Source organism: Danio rerio, chromosome 14 (genome assembly GCF_049306965.1).
Source record: "Danio rerio strain Tuebingen ecotype United States chromosome 14, GRCz12tu, whole genome shotgun sequence".
In the NCBI taxonomy this organism is placed as follows: domain Eukaryota; kingdom Metazoa; phylum Chordata; class Actinopteri; order Cypriniformes; family Danionidae; genus Danio; species Danio rerio.
Window position 1 is genome coordinate 56573935 of NC_133189.1, and position 21066 is coordinate 56595000.

The following is a 21066-nucleotide window of genomic DNA, read 5'->3' on the forward strand; positions in this document are numbered from 1 at the left end:
ATATATATATATATACTTTTTTATTTAGTTACTGATGACTGTTTTGCAGCTTTCAGCCTTGAATTTAATTATTTATTATAATCTTTTGTTTGTTTTGTAGCAGAAATATTATTTATTAAATTGACATGCATATAAAAACAGAAGTACAAAATCAATATTTCTTACTGCAATGCTTCATTTTTGTTTGATGCAAACTATACATTTATTTTTCATAAAGTAAAAGACTTTTTATAGCAGATAACCTACATTCAAACACATTCAAGGCAGCATGATGATAAGAAATGTAATTCATTTTTACTATTATTGTCATTTTCATCATCATTAATATTTTATAATTATTAGACATTCATTTTGGAATTATTGCACACAAATATCAATGTCATCTCAGCATTAGTTGTAGTTGTTTCTGGTTTTTGTTAGTCCTAATTGATGTCGTTTTAAAATATAATAAATCCCTTAAAATGCAATTTGCAGCGGTGCTCAATCATTTTTGGTGGGTGCTCCTAAATTTTTTCTGGTGCTCCTAAATTTTTGAAGTTGGGTGCCACCAAGTAAAAAAAGTTAATTTCGAGCCCTGCACAGGTTTGTTTACTGCGCAGGTAAGGGTCGTGGCCAGAGGCGCTGTAACGATATAGCAGAGATGAAGCTAAAAATGCGTCTAAACTCGGCTGTTTCCACAGAGTTTTGTCTGTTTCTGTATTTTGGCTTCCAAAGGACATGACACAAACACAGAAGTGCCTTTAGTTCAATATTAATTATGTTCCAGAGAATTATAAAATACACAGCAAGCATGATTTGACAAAACAGCTCCAGAATCTCTCCCAGTTAAGTGCTGGATTCGGCTAAAATCTCCTCAAAGCAGAAGCTGTGAGCTACAACCTGTGAGTGTTTTTATTAGTTAAAATTGATCATGACATGTTCAGTGTCTAGCGTTAACGGTATGCTGTAGCAACGATGTAAACAATGGTTACAACCGAGGTCTCCAGAAGAGCATCTCTGAACACACAACACGTCCAACCTTGAGGCAGATGGGCTACAGCAGCAGAAGAGCACACCGGGTGCCGCTCCTGTCAGCTAAGAACAAGAAACTGAGGCTACGATTCACACAGGCTCACCAAAACTGGAGAATACATGATATTGTGCATAATACTATTATTTCAATAAGGAGCAAAATATCTGAGGAATATTTCCAGTAGCTTGTTGAATCTATGCCACGAAGGATTAAGGCAGTACTGAAGGCAAAAGGGGTCCAACCTGGTACAAGTCAGGTGTTCCTAACATAGTGGCCGAACGTGTATATGTGTGTGTGTGTGTGCCTATATATATATATATATATATATATATATATATATATTAAGGGTGTCACGATCCTCCAAATCCTCGATTCGATTACATTTTCGATTCTAAAGGCACGATTCGATTCGATTTTCCATTATGAATCATTAATTAATTGACCAATTAATTATTAGTAGCCTACCAATTAAACTACCTGACCTGCATGGTCTTTGTTTTACCCATAAACAAATCATACAGTAAATGAATAAAGGCAAGATACACACATAATTACCACCTGTCAATCACTTTTTCTGCGGGACTCGTGAATAGGCAGAGATCTGTGTCGTTATAATGGCGTCGGTAAAAAAGACGCACAACCAACAGGAACCAGCCAACAGTATCTGAGGTGTTCGCTAAAATGACAAAGTACAAGTGAGTGAAAGATTGAAGCAGTCCTCTGACTGCCTGGACCTGCTGTCTCGAGCGCATGGCTGTGTGTGCGTCTGTGTGTGTGTCTGTGTGGTCACATGATGTGCATTTTCAGAGGTAGAGAGGAAGGAGGGCTGCTCAGAAATGCTACACGCCACTGTGGATGTCAAATCGTTGTCGTTCTAAAATGCCATTTAAAAACAAAGACAGTATAAACAGGGCCTGAGTGTGTACTTTTCGCGAGCGGATTTGCAACGGGGGCGGGCTGAGGATCGCGATGCCGGTGTTGTCTATCGGACTAACCGTACGTAATACGTACATAGCAGAGCTTGCAAAACTGTGTTTTTTTTGTCGACAACACGAACGTTGTCAACATAACTCACTGGAAATCCAAAATGCTTCCACACCGGCGACTTCATTGAAAGAGAAGAGGGTTTAAGCTCTGTCGACGGGTCTCCTGCGTCTGCAGTTTAACAAGCACTTCAACAAGCCTGTTTTTTTCCTGCTTGGCAAGCCAAGCTGACATGACATGGGGGCGTGGCAGCATCGACGATTCTATTTTTAGATTCGATAATCGAAATTGAGCATAAATTTAGATCGATTTCGATTAAAAATCGAAATCGTGACACCCCTAATATATTTATATATATATATATATATATATATATATATATATATATATATATATATATATATATATATATCTTCATTCATTTCCTTTTCGGCTTAGTCTCTATTAATTTGGCGTTGCCACAGCGGAATGAACCGCCAACTTATCCAACATATGTTTTATGCAGCGGATACCTTTCCAGCTGCAAATCATCGCTGGGAAATATATATATATTTTTTTTTTTTTTTTTTTTTTGAGGAGGTTAATAATATTGACCTTAAATTATATTTAAAATGTAGCCAAACAGCCAATCTTAAAATACTGACTGTATTTATAATAAAAAATGTAATCAAAAGACTGTAAAACATGTCTTTTCTCTGTTGAACACCACTCAAACATGAAAAGCAGGATTTGCTCTCCAGTGTTTGGGCTTTCAGCAGTGACATTTACATTACACTGAACTGAACCTCATCTGTGAAAACTGGACTGAAGCAGTTTCACTTCAATAGAACTTCATCGGATGCCCTTCCAGCTGCAACCCAGTACTGGGAAACACCCATACACACTTATTTACACTCATACACTATGGACAATTTAGTTCAGCAATTCCTCTATAGCGAATGTGTTTGGACTGTGGTGGAAACCGGAGCACCCGGAGGAAACCCACGCCAACATGGGGGAACCTGCAAACTCCACACAGAAATGCCAAGTGACCCAGCTGGGACTCGAACCAGTAACCTTCTTGCTGTGATGTGACGGTGCTAACCACTAACCACCCGTCTGAAACACAACATCCACACAACACTGACTCTGCGCAGAGAAGACAAGTGAATCTACTTTGTACTGCGCGCTTCAGTGAGCTGACATGTGTTTGAGCTGCTTCTCTATTCAAAGCAGAAGTCAGGAGTCGGCTTTAACTTTGAGGAAGACTTTCTGAAAGCTCACAGGAGACCGGGCCTTCACAACACTGCTGACAGCACAATGTGGAGATCAGTGAGCAAACCTGAAAACTGCTGGACTTCTGTGTGTGTCCTTCATCTGCGCTGGCCATTCATCACACACACTCGGCCAGAGACAGTCCTGACCAAACACTGGACACAGACGGAGTTACGCAACACTGCAGATAAAACACATTGCGAGGAAAAACTCCAATCTGTTCTCAATCTGTCGTGTGCGCCGTCTTAAATAGTACTTTATTGGCAAAAGGTTTGTGATGTATCCGGCAAAACGAGAGAATAGAATGCTGATGTAGCTATAGTTCATTTAAAAATGATTCAGTTCAGTATGATTCAAACTATTCAGCTCAGTAGGATTCAAAACTGATTCAGTTCAGTATGATTCAAATAATTCAGCTCAGTAAGATTCAAAACTGATTCAGTTCAGTATGATTCAAATAGATCAGCTCAGTAGGATTCAAAGCTGATTCAGTTTAGTATGATTCAAATAATTCAGCTCAGTAGGATTCAAAGCTGATTCAGTTCAGTATGACTGTTCAGAAGGATTTACAACTGATTCGGTTCAGTATGATTGTTCAGTAGGATTCAAAACTGATTCCGTTCATTATAAGTCAAAAAAATGTAGCTCAGTAGGATTCAAAAATGATTCAGTTCAGTATAATTGTTCAGAAGGATTTATAACTGATTCAGTTCAGTATGATTGTTCAGTAGGATTAAAAACTGATTCAGTTCAGTATGATTGTTCAGTAGGATTAAAAACTGATTCAGTTCAGTATGATTGTTCAGAAGGATTTACAACTGATTCAGTTCAGTATGACTGTTCAGTAGGATTTAAAACTGATTCTGTTCAGTATGATTCAAATATTTTATTTCAGTAGGACTCAAAACTGATTAAGTTCAGAATGATTAAAAGATTTTAGCTCAGTAGGATTCAAAACGGATTCAGTTAAGCATGATTCAAATATTTTTGTTCAGTAGGACTCAAAACTGATTCAGTTCAGTATGATTCAAATAATTTAGTTGTTCAGTAGTATTCAAAAATTATTCTGTTCAGTATGATTAAAAGATTTTGGCTCCGTAGGACTCAAAACTGATTCAGTTCAGTATGATTCAAATATTTTAGTTCAGTAGTATTTAAAACTGATTCAGTTCATTAATTCATTCATTCATTTTCTTGTCGGTTTAGTCCCTTTATTAATCCGGGGTCACCACAGCGGAATGAACTGCCAACTTATCCAGCAAGTTTTTACGCAGCGGATGCCCTTCCAGCTGCAACCCAATGCTGGGAAACATCCACAAACACTCATAGGCTACGGACAATTTAGCCTACTCAATTCACCTGTACCGCATGTCTTTGGACTGTGGGGGAAACCGGAGCACCCGGAGGAAACCCACGCGAACGCAGGGAGAACATTGAAACTCCACACAGAAACGCCAACTGAGCCGAGGCTCGAACCAGCGACCCAGCAACCTTCTTGCTGAGGCGACAGCACTACCTACTTGGCCACTACGTCGCCCTGATTCAGTTCAGTATGATTCAAATAGTTTAGTTCAGTATAGGATTCAAAGCTGATTCAGTTCAGTATGATTCAAATAGTTTAGTTCAGTATAGGATTCAAAGCTGATTCAGTTCAGTATGATTCAAATAGTTTAGTTCAGTATAGGATTCAAAGCTGATTCAGTTCAGTATGATTCAAATAGTTTAGTTCAGTAGGATTCAAAGCTGATTCAGTTCAGTATGATTGTTCAATAGGATTCAAAACTGATTCAGTTCCGTAAGATTCAAGTATTTTAGCTAATTATGATCCTAAACTGATTCATTTCAGTATGATTCAAATATTTCAGCAAAGTGCGGTTCAAAAGTAGGATTCAATAGTTCAGTTCAGTTTGATACAAAAAAATCACTTAAGTATGATTCAGATTTGATTCAGTTTAGTATGATTCAAATAATTTAGTTCAGAATAAGTCAAAACTGATTCAGTTCTGTATGATTAAACATTTCAGTTCAGTAGGATTCAAAAGTGATTCAAAAGTAGGATTCAATAGTTCATTTCAGTATGATACAAAAATGAGCTAAGTATGATTCAAATCTGATTCAGTTCAGTATGATTCAAAAACTTAAGTTCATGAGCCAAAACTGATTCAGCTCAGTAGGATTCAAAACGGATTCAGTTCATTATGATTCAAAACTATTTTCAATAATGAATACACATCATTTCTAAATTCTGAAGGCCACATATGTCTGTATTTATGGCTAAAATCATAGTTGTTGATAATATTTTATGAGTTATATGAAGAGATGTATAGACAGAAATAGTCAACCACAAGAGTTTGTGAAAATTTGTCCATATTTAGATTATGCATTATATGTACGCGTTTTGCTTAGGCATTGAGGAAGGCAGATTCTTCATGACACTGGTGTGAATGTGGTTTTATGATGCATTCTGAGTAGGTCTCTTGGTGTTTTGAGTGAATCTATCATTAGAAGTGTGAAGACAGATATATAGTGGACTGTGGATTGAGCCTGTTTAATGTGCTACGATGCTTCATTTCCTGGCAGCTAAAAACAGCCTCTGCAGTTGCTCTGATGACTTGTACTTGGCAGGAGAATTGTTTATTATTATTAATAAATGTGTCTATTTACTGAACATGGACATCTTTTTTTCATGCTGCCCTTGCTGCTGGGTAATGATAGCAATAAGGCAGCCGTGCACAATAATGCTTTGTTTTACACCTTCAGGTTTTAAAGATTTATCTGCAGTTTGCTATTTGTTTCCTGCTTTCAAAGACAGCCGGCTGTTCAGCTCAGCTCAGCTCAAGCAGAGTACATTTAGCATGCTGGTGTAGTTCTAGTTAGATTAAAAAGGATTCAGTTCAGTTCAGGATGATTTTGAAAATTCTGTTCAGAATGATTCAAACTGATTCAGTTCAGTTCAGTTTGATTCAAAATTTTTGTTAAGTATGATTCAAAACTGATTCAGTTCAGTGATTCCAAAAACTCATTTTAATTCAGTATGATTCAAAAAGTTCAATTCAGTATGATTCAACAATGATTCTCTTCAGTGATTCCAAAAACTCATTTTAATTCAGTATGATTTAAAACGTTTAGTTCAGTAACTGATTTGATCAAAACTGATTTGGTTTAGTGATACAAAATTTTCAGTTCAGTTCAGTATGATTCAAAACTGATTTGGTTTAGTGATACAAAATTTTCAGTTCAGTTCAGTATGATTCAAAACTGATTCTTTTCAGTTCAGTTTGATACAAAACTGATTTGGTATAGTGATACAAAAATTTCAGTTCAGTTCAGTATGATTCAAAACTGATTCTTTTCAGATCAGTATGATTGAAAACTGATTCAGTTCAGTAAATCAAAAATATCAGTTTAGTTCAGTATGATTCAAAACTCATTCGCTTCAGTGATTAAAAATTTCAGTTCAGTATAAATCAAGACTGATCCAGTTCAGAGATTGAAAAATTTCAGTTCAGTATGATTCAAAACTGATTCTGTTCAGTTCAGTATGATTCAAAACGTTAATGAAGTGTGATTCAAAAACTGATTCAGGTCATTTATTGATTCATTTATTTTCCTTCAGCTTAGTTCTTAATTTATCAGGGGTCGCCACCATGAACCGCCAACTACTCATGTTTTACACAGCGGATGCCCTTCCAGCTGCAACCCATAACTGGGAAACAGTGATTCAGTTTAGTGACTAAAAAAATTCAGTACAATATGATTCAAAACTGATTCAGTTCAGATCCGTATGATTAAAAAATTTAATTAGCTGTGTACCAAATCGCTTATGCACTATTCTATGCCATTTTGTAGTATAAATAGTGTAAGTAGTGTGTTCACACTGAAAACTCTAAAAATAATAAGTGCACTTTAATTAACCGGATGATGCACTCATTCAGCCTGTAAAATCAAGTGTGTAATGACGGACACTTCACACACTCAACGACCATAGGTTTGCTTACGTAGAGGAAGGGGCGGAGCTATCGGTCGCACATGTTGGATAACTTTATTTATTTTGGATTGTGAAAGCAAAATTCTAATTTCAGTTCAGTATGACTCAAAACTGATTCTTTTCACTTCAGTATGAATTAAAACATCAGTTGAGTATGATTCAAACTGATTCAGATCAGTGATTCAGAATTGTGTTGGTCTTTGTGATTCAAAAGATATATAAATATAATAATTAAATAAAATAATATATCTTATTATTCAATATATCATATCATTCATAGCAAATGGTTCATTTATAACAATAAAAATGATAATAGATCAGAATAAACTGTACATTCAACAATCAACATTCTCTCTGTCTCAGCATTAGTGTTATTCCTTATTCTTCAGCTGTAGAGAGGCGGATGATTTCTGCAGTTTTCTTGCTCTTATGTGGACATGCTGAGTTTTTATGTGGTGATTGATTCACGTTTGCTGATGAGGACCATATTTTCCTAGAAAATGAGTCACACTGGGGGGAAATTGCCAAGAAAACAAAGAGGTAATATCGATGTATGAGTCACAGCTGAAATTTTCATTCAGAAATCATGTAAAATAGGCCGCTAAATAGGGGTCACATTTGCAACCATTATAAATCGCTGTTTTAATTCCTCTCAACAAATCCTTCACCTTTAACAGGACGAGAAAAAGATCAGAAATATAAGCGATATGTGAACAACAAATATTTTTTGTCTTTACCCAAGTAAAACGATGTGCATTTGCCCCGTTTCATAAGCCTATTGTGGAAAAATATGATTCTGGTTCATAAATCATTGACTCGTTAACTCATTAATTCAAATGATAAGTTGACTTATTCCAAAGTGTTCGTAACACTTTATTAAACTACCAAATTACATGCAATATCTAATTATACCCAAATAAAAATACTATAATAATTTACAATGAATACTATAGTAATTTTAAACCACATTCAAGTATATTATAGTATTTGCAAATCTTTGTTAAAGAATGCTTCTGCATATTGTGGTATTAACTATAGTGAACTGCTAAAATGTAATAAATACTGTAGTGTACCTAGAGTTTTACTACAGTAAACTGTGGTGTGTTGTAGCGTAGGAAGAGTATTTATGAAAACTACAGTATTGGGTACTTATTTATATTACTATCAATGTTGTTTTACCCAGTGCCTAATTTGTGAATTGCGATGGTCCCAGAACAGATCAGGGATAACTTATTCAGCATAATACCCGAGGATGGAAAGGTGTTGTATGGCGGAGGGGTGTTGCGGATGAAGGGCGAATGAAGGGGGATCGGTAAAATCAGGTGCCGGATCAGAGTTCAGGGGTGCCGGATTAATTACTATAGTAGTTGTGTTACCATGGTAATTATAGAATCACCACTACAGATGAATCGGCTTGTTAAGTGGTGACGTGTTTGTGACGTATGTATACTGTTTCCGGGTGCAAGCCGCCACACATTTGAGTGGAGAAATCATTCGTTTATGATCACGTTTTATTCCTATCACACATTAAAGTTAATTTTACATAAAGTCATAGTGTACACAACAATCTCTGGGCGTGCTGCATAACAAATACCAAAATTTTAACAATTTATAAAAAATTAATCACTTTCTGACCATCCGATATTAGGCATGGACATATATATTGCGATCATGATTTTCGAAGGCATTAAATCGCTTTGTAAACGTTTATTATTACCATTTCATGAGTCTCCCCGTTCAGTTAAATAGAGCGCTTGGACCCGGAAGCCGCTTTGCGTGAAGTTACACTTGACAAGCGGATTACTATAGTATTTGTGTTACCATGGTAATTTTAGAATCACCACTACAGATTAATTACCATAGTAGCTGTGTTACCATAGCAACTAGAGAATCATCACAACAGATGCATTACTACAGTAATTGCAGTACCTAGCAACTATAAAATCACCACAACAGATTAAGTACTAAGGTTGTTGTTACTATAGCAACATTAGAATCACCACAACAGATGCATTACTACAGTAGTTGTGTTACTATAGCAACTATAGAATCACCACAACAGGTTAATTACTATAGTTGTTGCGTTACCATAGCGACTATAGAATCACCACAACAGATGCATTACTACAGTAGTTGTGTTACTATAGCAACTATAAAATCACCACAACAGATTAAGTACTAAGGTTGTTGTTACTATAGCAACATTAGAATCACCACAACAGATGCATTACTACAGTAGTTGTGTTACTATAGCAACTATAGAATCACCACAACAGGTTAATTACTATAGTTGTTGCGTTACCATAGCGACTATAGAATCACCACAACAGATGCATTACTACAGTAGTTGTGTTACTATAGCAACTATAGAATCACCACAACAGATTAATTACTATAGTTGTTGCGTTACCATAGCAACTATAGAATCACCACAACAGATGCATTACTACAGTAGTTGTGTTACTATAGCAACTATAGAATCACAACAACAGATTAATTACTATAGTTGTTGCGTTACCATAGCAGCTATAGAATCACCACAACAGATTAATTACTATAGTTGTTGCGTTACCATAGCAACTATAGAATCACCACAACAGATTAATTACTATAGTTGTTGCGTTACCATAGCAACTATAGAATCACCACAACAGATTAATTACTATAGTTGTTGCGTTACCATAGCAACTATAGAATCACCACAACAGATTAATTACTATAGTTGTTGCGTTACCATAGCAACTATAGAATCACCACAACAGATTAATTACTATAGTTGTTGCATTACCATAGCAACTATAGAATCACCACAACAGATTAATTACTATAGTTGTTGTGTTTTCATAGCAACTATAAAATCCCCACAACAGATTATTTACTATAGTTGTTGCATTACCATAGCAACTATAGAATCACCACAACAGATTAATTACTATAGTTGTTGTGTTTTCATAGCAACTATAAAATCCCCACAACAGATTATTTACTACAGTACTGGGGTGTGGCTGGAAGGATATCTGCTGAATAAACATATGCCAGAATAGTTGGGGGTTCCTTCCGCTGTGGTGACCTCTGATAAATGAATGAATAAATATATAAGTCACATCGGATAATAAAAAGTGTCATGTTATAGTGTGATGGGATGTACAGTATTGAGCTGACGTTGTGTGTGTGTTTGTGTGTTCGTGTGTTTGGGGCATGGTCTCATCTGCATTCAGCCCCTGTTTGTGTGTGTTTGCAGTCATAGCTGATGCACGTCACGTGTGTGACAGGATTCACAAGTGATCTGTAAGTTAAAACCCAGGCATCACAGCATGACAGTTGATTGTGCGTGCAGACGTGCGGATGACACGCTGCTTCAGTTTCCAGAGGAGCTTCTTAAGACCAGGAGATGCCGCTAGGTATTAAAGCAGACAGCCATAAACTCCTGTCATCTGTCTATAACACATGCACACACGCCAACACAGTATTAGCATTCAGTGTCTTTAGTCAGACTGTATACTGTTTATTTATTTAGCACTCAGTTGCATTTGAATGCACATGTATTTTCTTCATACACATCTCCTGAGCCTGTTCTGCAGCACTTAATGTAGTGTATGTGTGTTTCACTCACTGGAAAATTCAGACCTTTAGAACACAGGATGTTAACAGTGATGGAGTTTTATTAGTTTAAATGGGAGTTGAAACTTGCCATTTTTCCACTAAAATAAATAAATAAATAAATAAATAAATAAATAAATAAATAAATAAATAAAGAAGTGCAGCTTAAATGAAGTAACTGATATTGCTTAGAAAAATAAGAGCATGAGTAAGGAGGCAGAAGGGATTTTAAAAATATATAACATTCCTTCCTTCCTTCCCTCCTTCCTTCCTTCCTTCCTTCCTTCATTCTTATTTAATTAAATTTTGTTTTGTTATTAATTTATTTTTATTTTCTTATTTCTTAATAATTATATTTTAATATTTCTATTGTTTTTAATTACACTATTTATTTTATTTTATTTATTAAAAGTGTATAATATTATAGTATAAATAAGTAATATTTATTTTTATTAAATTTTATTTAAAAAATTTATGTATTTATTATATTTTATTTAAAATTTTAATGTATTGTAAAATTGTGAAATGTTTTTAAGACATTATTTTTATTATTATTAATAGTATTTATTTATTTTACCATGGTGACAGATTCATACATTGATTTTTATTTAATTATGTTTTGTTTTATGTTATTTTATTTTGTATTTTTATTAATTATTAATAATCATTTAATATTTCTATTGTTTTTAATCAAATTTTCTTTTGTATTTTATATTATTTTATTTATTATAATTCATAATTTGTTGTATTTATTTTATTATGTTTTATAAAAACCTTATATTTATTGTGTGTGTATACATACATACATACATGCATACACAATATAATGGTGACCTATACTATGAATCATTCATTCATTTTTATTTTAAGCACTTCACACTTAAAATATACTAGACTGAAAGCATAAAAAAATATATTATTTATTTATATTTATACAATTAAACATTTTTATTACTCATTATTAATTGATAATAATTATTTTTTATTGTATTAACTTTTAATTGAAGTTTAGTTTCTTTTTAATTTAAATTATATAATATTTTTGTTTTATTTTATTTTATATTATATTTCAAATATATTATATTATATTTTATTATATTTTAATTTTACTATTATTTAATTAAACAATTTATTTTATATTTGACTTATTTCTAAATATAGTTAGTTTATATATATATATATATATATATATATATATATATATATATATATATATATATATATATATATATATATATATATATATATATATATATATATATATATATATATATATATAGGTAGAATGTAGTGTAGTGTTTGTAGTGAAGGAGTTTGTGTGTGCAGTGTGTGGTGTGTGTAGCGTGTGTTGTACCTGTAGCAGGATCAACGTCTCTGTCGATCAGGTGCTGGTCCTGATGAACCCACTCTCCATTGCACTTGAAGTAGATCTGTGTGGCGGGTGTGGAGCGGCAGGTCAGAGTCACCGGCTTATTCTTCACTATATAAACATCATCCGGCTCAATCAGGAAGTGAGGCAGCTGGTCCGAGAAGGCCACAGGAAGTGGATGCGTGACGGTAGCTGCATGTTCTCCACCTGAAAACACAATTATGACAATAGTTCAAAAACTGTCTATTCATTCATTTATTCATTCATTCGTTGTTCACCTTTTCCAAGTATTCTTGTAGATATTTGAAGGTTCAAAAACAGTATATCGTCACATTCGATCCTTATTTGCCTTTTTTTCCCAATATTGTTGTAGGTGTGGGTAGGTTTGAAACAGTATATGTCATTCATTCATTCATTCATTCATTCATTCATTCATTCATTCATCTGGTTGTTTGTTCATTCATTCGTTAGTTCATTGATTGATTGATTGATTGATTGATTGATTGATTGATTGATTCATTCATTCGTTCATTCATTCATCCATCCCTCCATCCATCCATTGATCGATCGATCGATTGATCGATCGATTTATTGATTCATTCATTCATTCATTCTTCCCCCAGTATTTTTATAGATGTTGTAAGGCACAAAAACAGTATACAGTCACATTTATTCATTCATTCATTCATTTTTTCCAGGATTTTTGTAGGTGTCAGAAGGTTCAAAAACAGTATACTTCATTCATTTGTTTGTTTGTTCATTCATTCGTTCATTCATTCGTTCATTCATTCATTCATTCATTCATTCATTCATTCATTCATTCATTCATTCATTCATTCATTCATTCATTCATTCATTCATTCTCTTTTTCCCAGTATTCTTGTAGATATCAAAAGGTTTAAAAACAGTATACAGTTCAATCATTCATTTATTCATTATTTTCCTTTTTTCCAGTATTATTGTAGGTGTTAAAAGGTTCAAAAACAGTATACATCATCCATTCAGTCGTTTGTTTGTTCATTCATTCATTTATATTTCCCAGTATTCTTGTAGATGTTGAAAGGCTCAAAACAGCATGCAGTCAAAATTGTTCATTCATTCATTAAGTCATTCTTTCATTCATTTTTCCAGTATTCTTGTAGGTGTCGGAAGGTTCACAAACAGTATACTTCATTCATTTGTTCGTTTGTTCATTTCTTCATTCATTCACTTTTTCCCAGTTTTCTTTTAGATGTCAAAAACAAGATTCAAAAACAATATACCATCACATTCATTTATTTATTCATTGTCTTTTCCCAAGTATATTTTTAGGTGTTTGCTCATTCATTCATTCATTCATTCATTCATTCATTCATTCATTCATTCATTCATTCATTCATTCATTCATTCATTCATTCATTCATTTATTCATTCATTCATTCATTTTTTTGTATTTTCCCCCATTATACTTGTAGGTGTTAGTTCATTCATTCATTCATTCATTTGTGTATTCCCCAATATACTTGTAGGTGTTCATTCATTCATTCATTCATTTTGTATATTTTTCCTCCAGTATACTTGTAGGTGTTAGTTCATTCATTCATTCATTCATTCATTCATTCATTCATTCATTCATTCATTCATTCATTCATTCATTCATTCATTCATTCATTCATTCATTCATTTTTTATTCCCCCAGTGTACTAGTAGGTGTTCATTCATTTATTCATTGATTTTTTTTTGTATTTTCCCCCCATTATACTTGTAGGTGTTAGTTCATTCATTCATTTTTGTATTCCCCCAGTATACTTGTAGGTGTTCATTCATTAATTCATTCAATCATTCATTCATTCATTTTTTTTTGTATTTTCCTCCAGTATACTTGTAGGTGTTAGCTAATTAATTAATTAATTCATTCATTCATTCATTCATTCATTCATTTTTTGTATTTTTCCGCAGTATACTTGTAGGTGTTAGTTCATTCATTAATTCATTCATTCATTCTTTGAATAAGTTTCTTTTTGCCATTAAACAAAGCAAAATATAACTTTTTTTAAAGTGTCCCAGCATCTTTAGTCCACACTCCAGATCAGTGGGTGGTGGTAACGTACCCAAAAGCTGTTTGCCAACCACCAATAAAAGTCATAAGGAGAAGAAGAAGATGCCCAAAAGCTTTTAGCGGTGCACAGAGATAATGAGTGTATCTGATTTAATTTCACACTCCAAGCCCCGTGAGCGGACAGATTGCTTCTGACACGCACCTGAGTGCAATGCTAATCTTGTGCATCCGCATTTGATAGAATACAGATATTCTGCCAAGCACAGACGACAGAGCTGCTGAAATAATGCTAATGACGGCCTGCTAGAGGTGTGCGTTCAGCCACGCGGAATAAGTTCTGAATGGGCTGTGATGTCATCGTGGCTCATGAATATTAATGAGGTGCACTGGTAAATATTGCAAGCAGCTCACATCATGAAGACAAAGAGATTTCATATGTCAATTGAATAATTTAACATCAGATTGGGAGAAAATAAATGCATGAAGTATTTAAATGACAGTATATGTGAAAACATTTACCAGCCCGTGTTAGTCTACATCAGGGGTGCCCAAACTTTTTCGTATAAAGGGCCAAAAATCTAATATCATTATGAGCCGTGGGCCGAAGGTGGATATATTAAATAAAAGTGGTGATGGGTAATTTCCTAATTTATTTCATAATATTCAATCATTTATTTTCTTTTCGGCTCAGTTCCTTTATTACTCCGAGGTCGCCACAGCGGAATGAACCGCCAACTTGTCCAGCATGTTTTTACGCAGCGGATGCCCTTCCAGCCGCAACCCAAAGTAAACGTTTAGTATGATTTACCATCAGACATTTAAAAAAAAATGGTTATGTTCCTTTTTTTAGAGTGTATGTAAACTTTTGGTTTCAACTGTATAAACATATTTTCCCAATTATTTCCCAAATAATTCAGGAATTTTTCCCAGTATTTTCTATAATATTTTTTCTTCTTCTTTTCAAATTTTTTAACCCATTTTAAGATCAATATCATTATCCTCCTTAAGCAATGCTAATTTTCGACTGTCTACAGAACAAACCCCTGTTATACAATGACTTGCCTAATTATTCTAACTTTACCCTAATTCAAGAGTTCACACTTAGCTGATGATTGATAATACAGTTAGTTTGGCGTGCTGTCCCGGGAGAGAGCACTGAGCTTATAAGATCCTCGAGCCCTGGGCTCCCTCTCGTTGCAAGGCGAGAGGGGAGTTTGAGCTCAGGTAGATCTCGATGACTCCCCCTCTTGTTTATTGTAGCTAAGTGTCAGATATGAATGCTGAGAAGGTGTTTGGCTAAAAGTTTGGCTAAAATATTTTGGATTAAATGTTTAGGGTGCTTGTTTAGAACTGTGGGGGGAAACCAGAGGACCAGGGGAAAACCCACGCGACAATGGGGAGAACAAGCGAAACTCCACACAGAAATGTCGCCTGGTTTGGAAAGGAATTAAACCAGGGGCATTCTTGCTGTGAGGCAACAGCGGCAATCGCGGCCACCGTGACACCCATTTGAAAGGAGGGAAAGTAGGAGGGGGTTTCTTCGAGAAGAAGATATTGAGATGAGAAAAGTCTGGTTATTTAGTGAGTTACGGATCGTCTGATAGGATAATTAGTCATTAGCTAAAGTTGGAACAGCTGTGAACAATCATAAGCACGTGATCCTCTCGAAATTTGTTTATAAATAAACTTCACTTAAAGGTGCAGTAGGTGATCTGCCAAAATGCTCACCGCTTAGCATATTATCTTTGGACGGCAGGGAGGGAGGGACTGTGATTCAAAGCCACACCCCCTGGACCGCGTCACAACAGCCGACAGACAACTCACTAGTTCATGTCGTTCGCCAGTTAGTTAGTGCCAGCGCCGTGCAGGAATTACATGTATTACTTTGCAACACTTACATGCTATTTCAGAGCGAATATTCAGAGTAACGGTAGCGGTAAACAGTGGAGGAAGGCTGTCATTGTTCAAAAATGACCCAATGTGAATATAAAAGCAACTTCAGCTAAATAAAGCAGGCTAGGCGGAATAGCGCTATTTACTGGTGTTTTGTTGTTAAACTAAATATAAATCTACATTACAGATGCTGTCAAAGAACCTTATGAAATTGAAAATAATCACATCAATCTTTCACCGGGAGATTCAGTGGCTGAACAACACGTCTGTGCATAGAAGACATTCATAACAGAACATAATCTAACATAAGCTTAGCCTGACTAAAAGAGTTTCAAAACAGAACATGACCTGTCTAACAGTAATACTTCAGCCATGGTGTCGTCCTTTCTCCAGCGTGCTAAAATAACTCCAATACTGATTCAGGATTTTCAAAAGTTTCAATGCAGCATTTGATTTCTCCCGGTCCGTCTCGTGACCGTGCGGCCGCTTTAAGAGCAAATTATACCCGCGCCTGGCTTTACAGTAATCGGCCTGAGCTCGGCTGTCCTTCGGCGCCTCCGGCTCCGACTCGCGCGCATGCGTTTGTGATGCAGACGGGCACGCGCTAATGGCGGATCTGCCTGAACACATGCGCAGAAGTCGGAATCTACATATGCTGACAGACAGTCTGACCTGCCTATCGGAATTAAGGGAGATGACGGTCCGACTCTATTTAATTGTATAAACATTTTTTAGTTTTATGCTTTACCCAGAACATAAAAATACATATAAACACATTTAGATCATTTACTGTCATCATTACTAGTGGACTGTGAAGAGACTTTCAACCAGCACAACAACACATGTTTCTGAAGACAATCACCTACTGCACCTTTAAGGTTAATTAGAGTAAAGTTAGGGTAATTAGGCAAGTTAAGCCTTTAAATGTCACTTTAAGCTGAATACTAGTGTCTTGAAGAATATCTAGTCAAACATTATTTGCTGTCATCATGGTAAAGAGGAATTAAATCAGTTATTAGAAATGAGTTATTAAAACTATTATGTATAGAAATGTGCTGAACAAATCTCTCAGTTAAACAGAAATTGGGGATAAAATATACAGGACGGCTAATAATTCAGACTTCAGCTATATGCAATGTCCTCACAATGCACAAAAACAAATCTGTGTGTGCATGTGTGTGTTTGAGAGAGAGAGAGAGAGAAAGCGTCCTCTTGTTAACAGGCGGAGTTAAAAGCCGCTGAGTGTTGTGGCCTTGTCGGGGTTTGCCTACAGCACTACTGAAGCCCATTTCTGCTCTCTCTGCTGTTAATCACAGCCTTTTAAGATCAGAGCTGATGGACCGCAGGCCGTAAATCCCTCTCGCTGAATGACCACAGCTCTTCAAACCCCTGCATCCACAGCTTTAACTCAACTCTTTATTATCAATGCGCTGACGTCCACATACTGATGGCTGATGTGGCATTAAAGGAGATCACACCGAACAAAAAAAATGCATGTAGAGGTTTTGTCCTGTTTCAAGTCCGGATATTGGCAGAATAATGGTTTATTAGTTCATGTATTTACTAACGTTAAGTATGAATCATCTTGCGCAGCATTTATTAATCATAGTTCAACATTTACTAATGCATTATTAAAATCCAAAGTTGTGCTTGTTAACATTAGTTAATGCACTGTGAGTTAACATTCATTTCCTTCGGCTTGGTCTCTAATTTATTAGGTGTCGCCACAGCAGAATGAACAGCCAACCATTCCAGCATATGTTTTACGCAATGGATGCCCTTCCAGCTGCAACCCAGTACTGGGAAACACCCATACACTCTTGCATTCACACAAACACACTACGATTAATATAGTTCACAGGTGTCAAACTCAGTTCCAAAAGGGCCGCAGCTCTGCACAGTTTAGTTCCAACCCTAATTAAACACACCTGATCAAACTAATTGAGTCCTTCAGGCTTGTTTGAAACCCACAGGTAAGTGTGTTGGAGCAGGGTTGGAACTAAACTGTGCAGGGCTTCGGCCCTCCAGGAATTGAGTTTGACGCCCCTGATATAGTGCATGGGTTTGGACTGTGAGGGCACCCGGAGGAAACCCACACCAACAAAGGAAGAACATGCAAACTCCATACAGAAACACTAACAAACTCAGCCGGGACTCAAACCAGCGACCTTCTTGCTGTGAGCTGATTGTGCTACCCACTGTGCCACCATGACGCCCATCACAAGACATAATCAGTGGTTTTCAGTCTTTTTTTTGTCTGATCTCCCCTTCCACCCCTCCCACATTTAAAGATATCACTCATGTGTTTGAAGTATGGATGAGAGGGGGATCCATGTTGCTAAAAAAATAAGGTCAAGAATCTTGGTTTGACTCTGGAGTCAGATCTGAGTTTCAACAGTCATGTCAAAGCAGTCAGTAAATCAGCATACTATCATCTCAAAAACATAGCAAGAATCAGATGCTTTGTTTCTAGTGAAGATTTAGAGAAACTTGTTGATGCTTTTATCAGCAGCAGGGTGGATTACTGTAATGGACTCCTCACTGGTCTTCCTAAAAAGACAGTCAGGCAGTTGCAGCTCATCCAGAACGCTGCAGCCAGAGTTCTGACCAGAACCAGAAAATCAGAGCACATCACACCTGTCCTCAGGTCTCTACACTGGCTCCCAGTTACATTCAGAATAGATTTTAAAGTATTATTACTGGTCTATAAATCACTAAATGGCCTAGGACCTAAATACATCACAGATATGCTCACTGAATACAAACCCAACAGATCACTCAGATCTTTAGGATCATATAAACTAGAAGTTCCAAGAGTTCAGTCAAAGCAGGGTGAATCTGCCTTCAGCCACTATGACCCTCGCTGCTAGAATCAGCTTCCAGAAATGATCAGATGTGCTCCAACATTAGGCACATTCAAATCAAGACTGAAAACACATCTGTTTAGCTGTGCCTTTACTGAATGAGCACTGTGCTGCGTCCGACAGATCGCACTATCATGTTTTTCTCTTCTTCTTCATTCTTTTATATCACATTTTACCTGTTTTTATGTTTTGTTTTGTTTTTACGCATTTGTATTATTTGTTTTTATTTTTATTTTACTTGTTTCTTTTATTCTTGTTTATGTAAAGCACTTTGAATTGCCACTGTGTATGAAATGTGCTATATAAATAAACTTGCCTTGCCTTGCCTTGTTGCTGCTGTGTTTGTTTGTGTAACTTTTAGTGCCTATCTTGTGCCCTGGTTCGCTTTAAAGAAAGTTTGTGATTAAAAAAGTACCTAGAGGGAAGTGAAGGGAAGTATATCATGTGACTTACATTTTACACACACGTAGCAGATTTTTTTGTTATTCCACTAGGTTAGAAGCGTGTGCTACCATATGTATGTTTGTTCCTGTCAGTGCAGTTGAGTGAGGGGCGTGTGACGCTAAAGATGTTTTTTTTCTTATTTACATATTTCTAGTTATTTAGAGGTGGGGGAGGGATTAGTTAGCGGGTGTTTAATTTGTTATTTTCTTTGATTTGGCACCGCTTATTCTCCTTCCCTCCATCAGGTATGGTTGTTTACTTTTTGCATTTATTGTACATATTTGTAAATATACTTTGGGTGATTTAAATATTCATTTCTTTAGGCTCTATTTTGACGGTCCATGTGCAGAGCGCAAAACACAGGACACAAACAATTTCAGGGCGTGTCAGGACGTGTTTTTGCTAATAAACGTGTAAATGCGCTTTCCGCCAAGGCGCATGGTCTTAAAGGGTTGAGTTTATTTTCTTAATGAGTTATAGGTGTGTTTTGAGAATAAACCAGAGTCTCATCTCCCATTCCCTTTAAGAGCCAGCTGCGTCGTGCCAAGAGCGCATTCGCTATTTACAGGACGCAAAGTAAGTCTAAGTGGAAAAACTGAGCATTTCACTAGCAAACAGTTCACAGTTTAACAGAGCATCTACTGCGTGAGAATGAGAGATAATGGATCACTTTCACTTTCGCTCTTGGATAGGGAAACCTTTACGCACAGACATCAATTAGCCTATATAACTAATTGCGTTTGTTAAGCGCAAATATTTGTTTCAAAACTATTTCTAAATTCAGTTCTAATTTCCAGCAAACGAATAAATGAACAATAATAACCAAGTGTGGTCAAAATACTGAATTATTTCCAAATACACCTGCCATGCCCCATATGGTCTAAAACCTGACAGGTGGGCAAATCTAAGCTTGTTTTTAATAAAACAAATATAAATATGGATATAATAAATAATACTGCTAATAATAATAACATTATACAAAAGCAAATTGTTATGAATGAACTGAAAAAGCCTCCCGAGATGAAGAAGGCATAGAAGCAGTGATTTTTCATATTTATGTAGGCTAGAAAATAATATGTTTTGTAATATTTTAATCCTTTATATTTATATTCTATATCTATTCTTATTATATCCTATATATTTCCTTAATATTTAAATTTTTTCATATGTAAAGATATTTGCCTATTGCTCTCTTGTGTGTATTAAGCAGTGTGCAAGCGAGGCGCAACTCTGCGCTGGAGTTTAGACCGGGTTAGTTTTGGTCAAATGAAAAATCTATTATAGTTTCTAAAAATAGCAACGCGCCAGCGGTCCGCCTCAGAACACCTTCCTTTTAAGACCAGAACGTCTATGGGCGCACAAATGAGCGCTAATGCATTTGCTATTTAAACAGCGTAGCGCAACGCCTCAAAGTGACTCTTGCGCCAAGCTGAAACTAGCAAAAGACTATTGCGCTGCGTCTTGCGCCACACTGTGCCGGGTGTATGATAGGGCTCTTTATCTTTATTGTAATAAAGCGAACCACTTTTTTTGCCACGTCGTTGTCTGTGTTGATTCATAGCAGTTAACATCTCAGGGGAATTCTTAAAATATTGGGTTGTCATAATTAAGTTAAGCCCT

The 21066-nt window shown here is 35.8% G+C and overlaps 1 protein-coding gene across 5 annotated transcripts in view; it reads right to left on the reverse strand.

The window, feature by feature from the left end:
* The window catches only part of unc5a (unc-5 netrin receptor A), a 521085-nt gene that overhangs the window by 252929 nt on the left and 247090 nt on the right, over positions 1-21066 (reverse strand). For all 5 annotated transcript variants that reach the window (XM_021481074.3, XM_021481073.3, XM_021481072.3 and 2 more), the window contains 1 exon segment: positions 12193-12414. In XM_021481074.3, the coding sequence (XP_021336749.1) occupies positions 12193-12414 (222 nt within the window).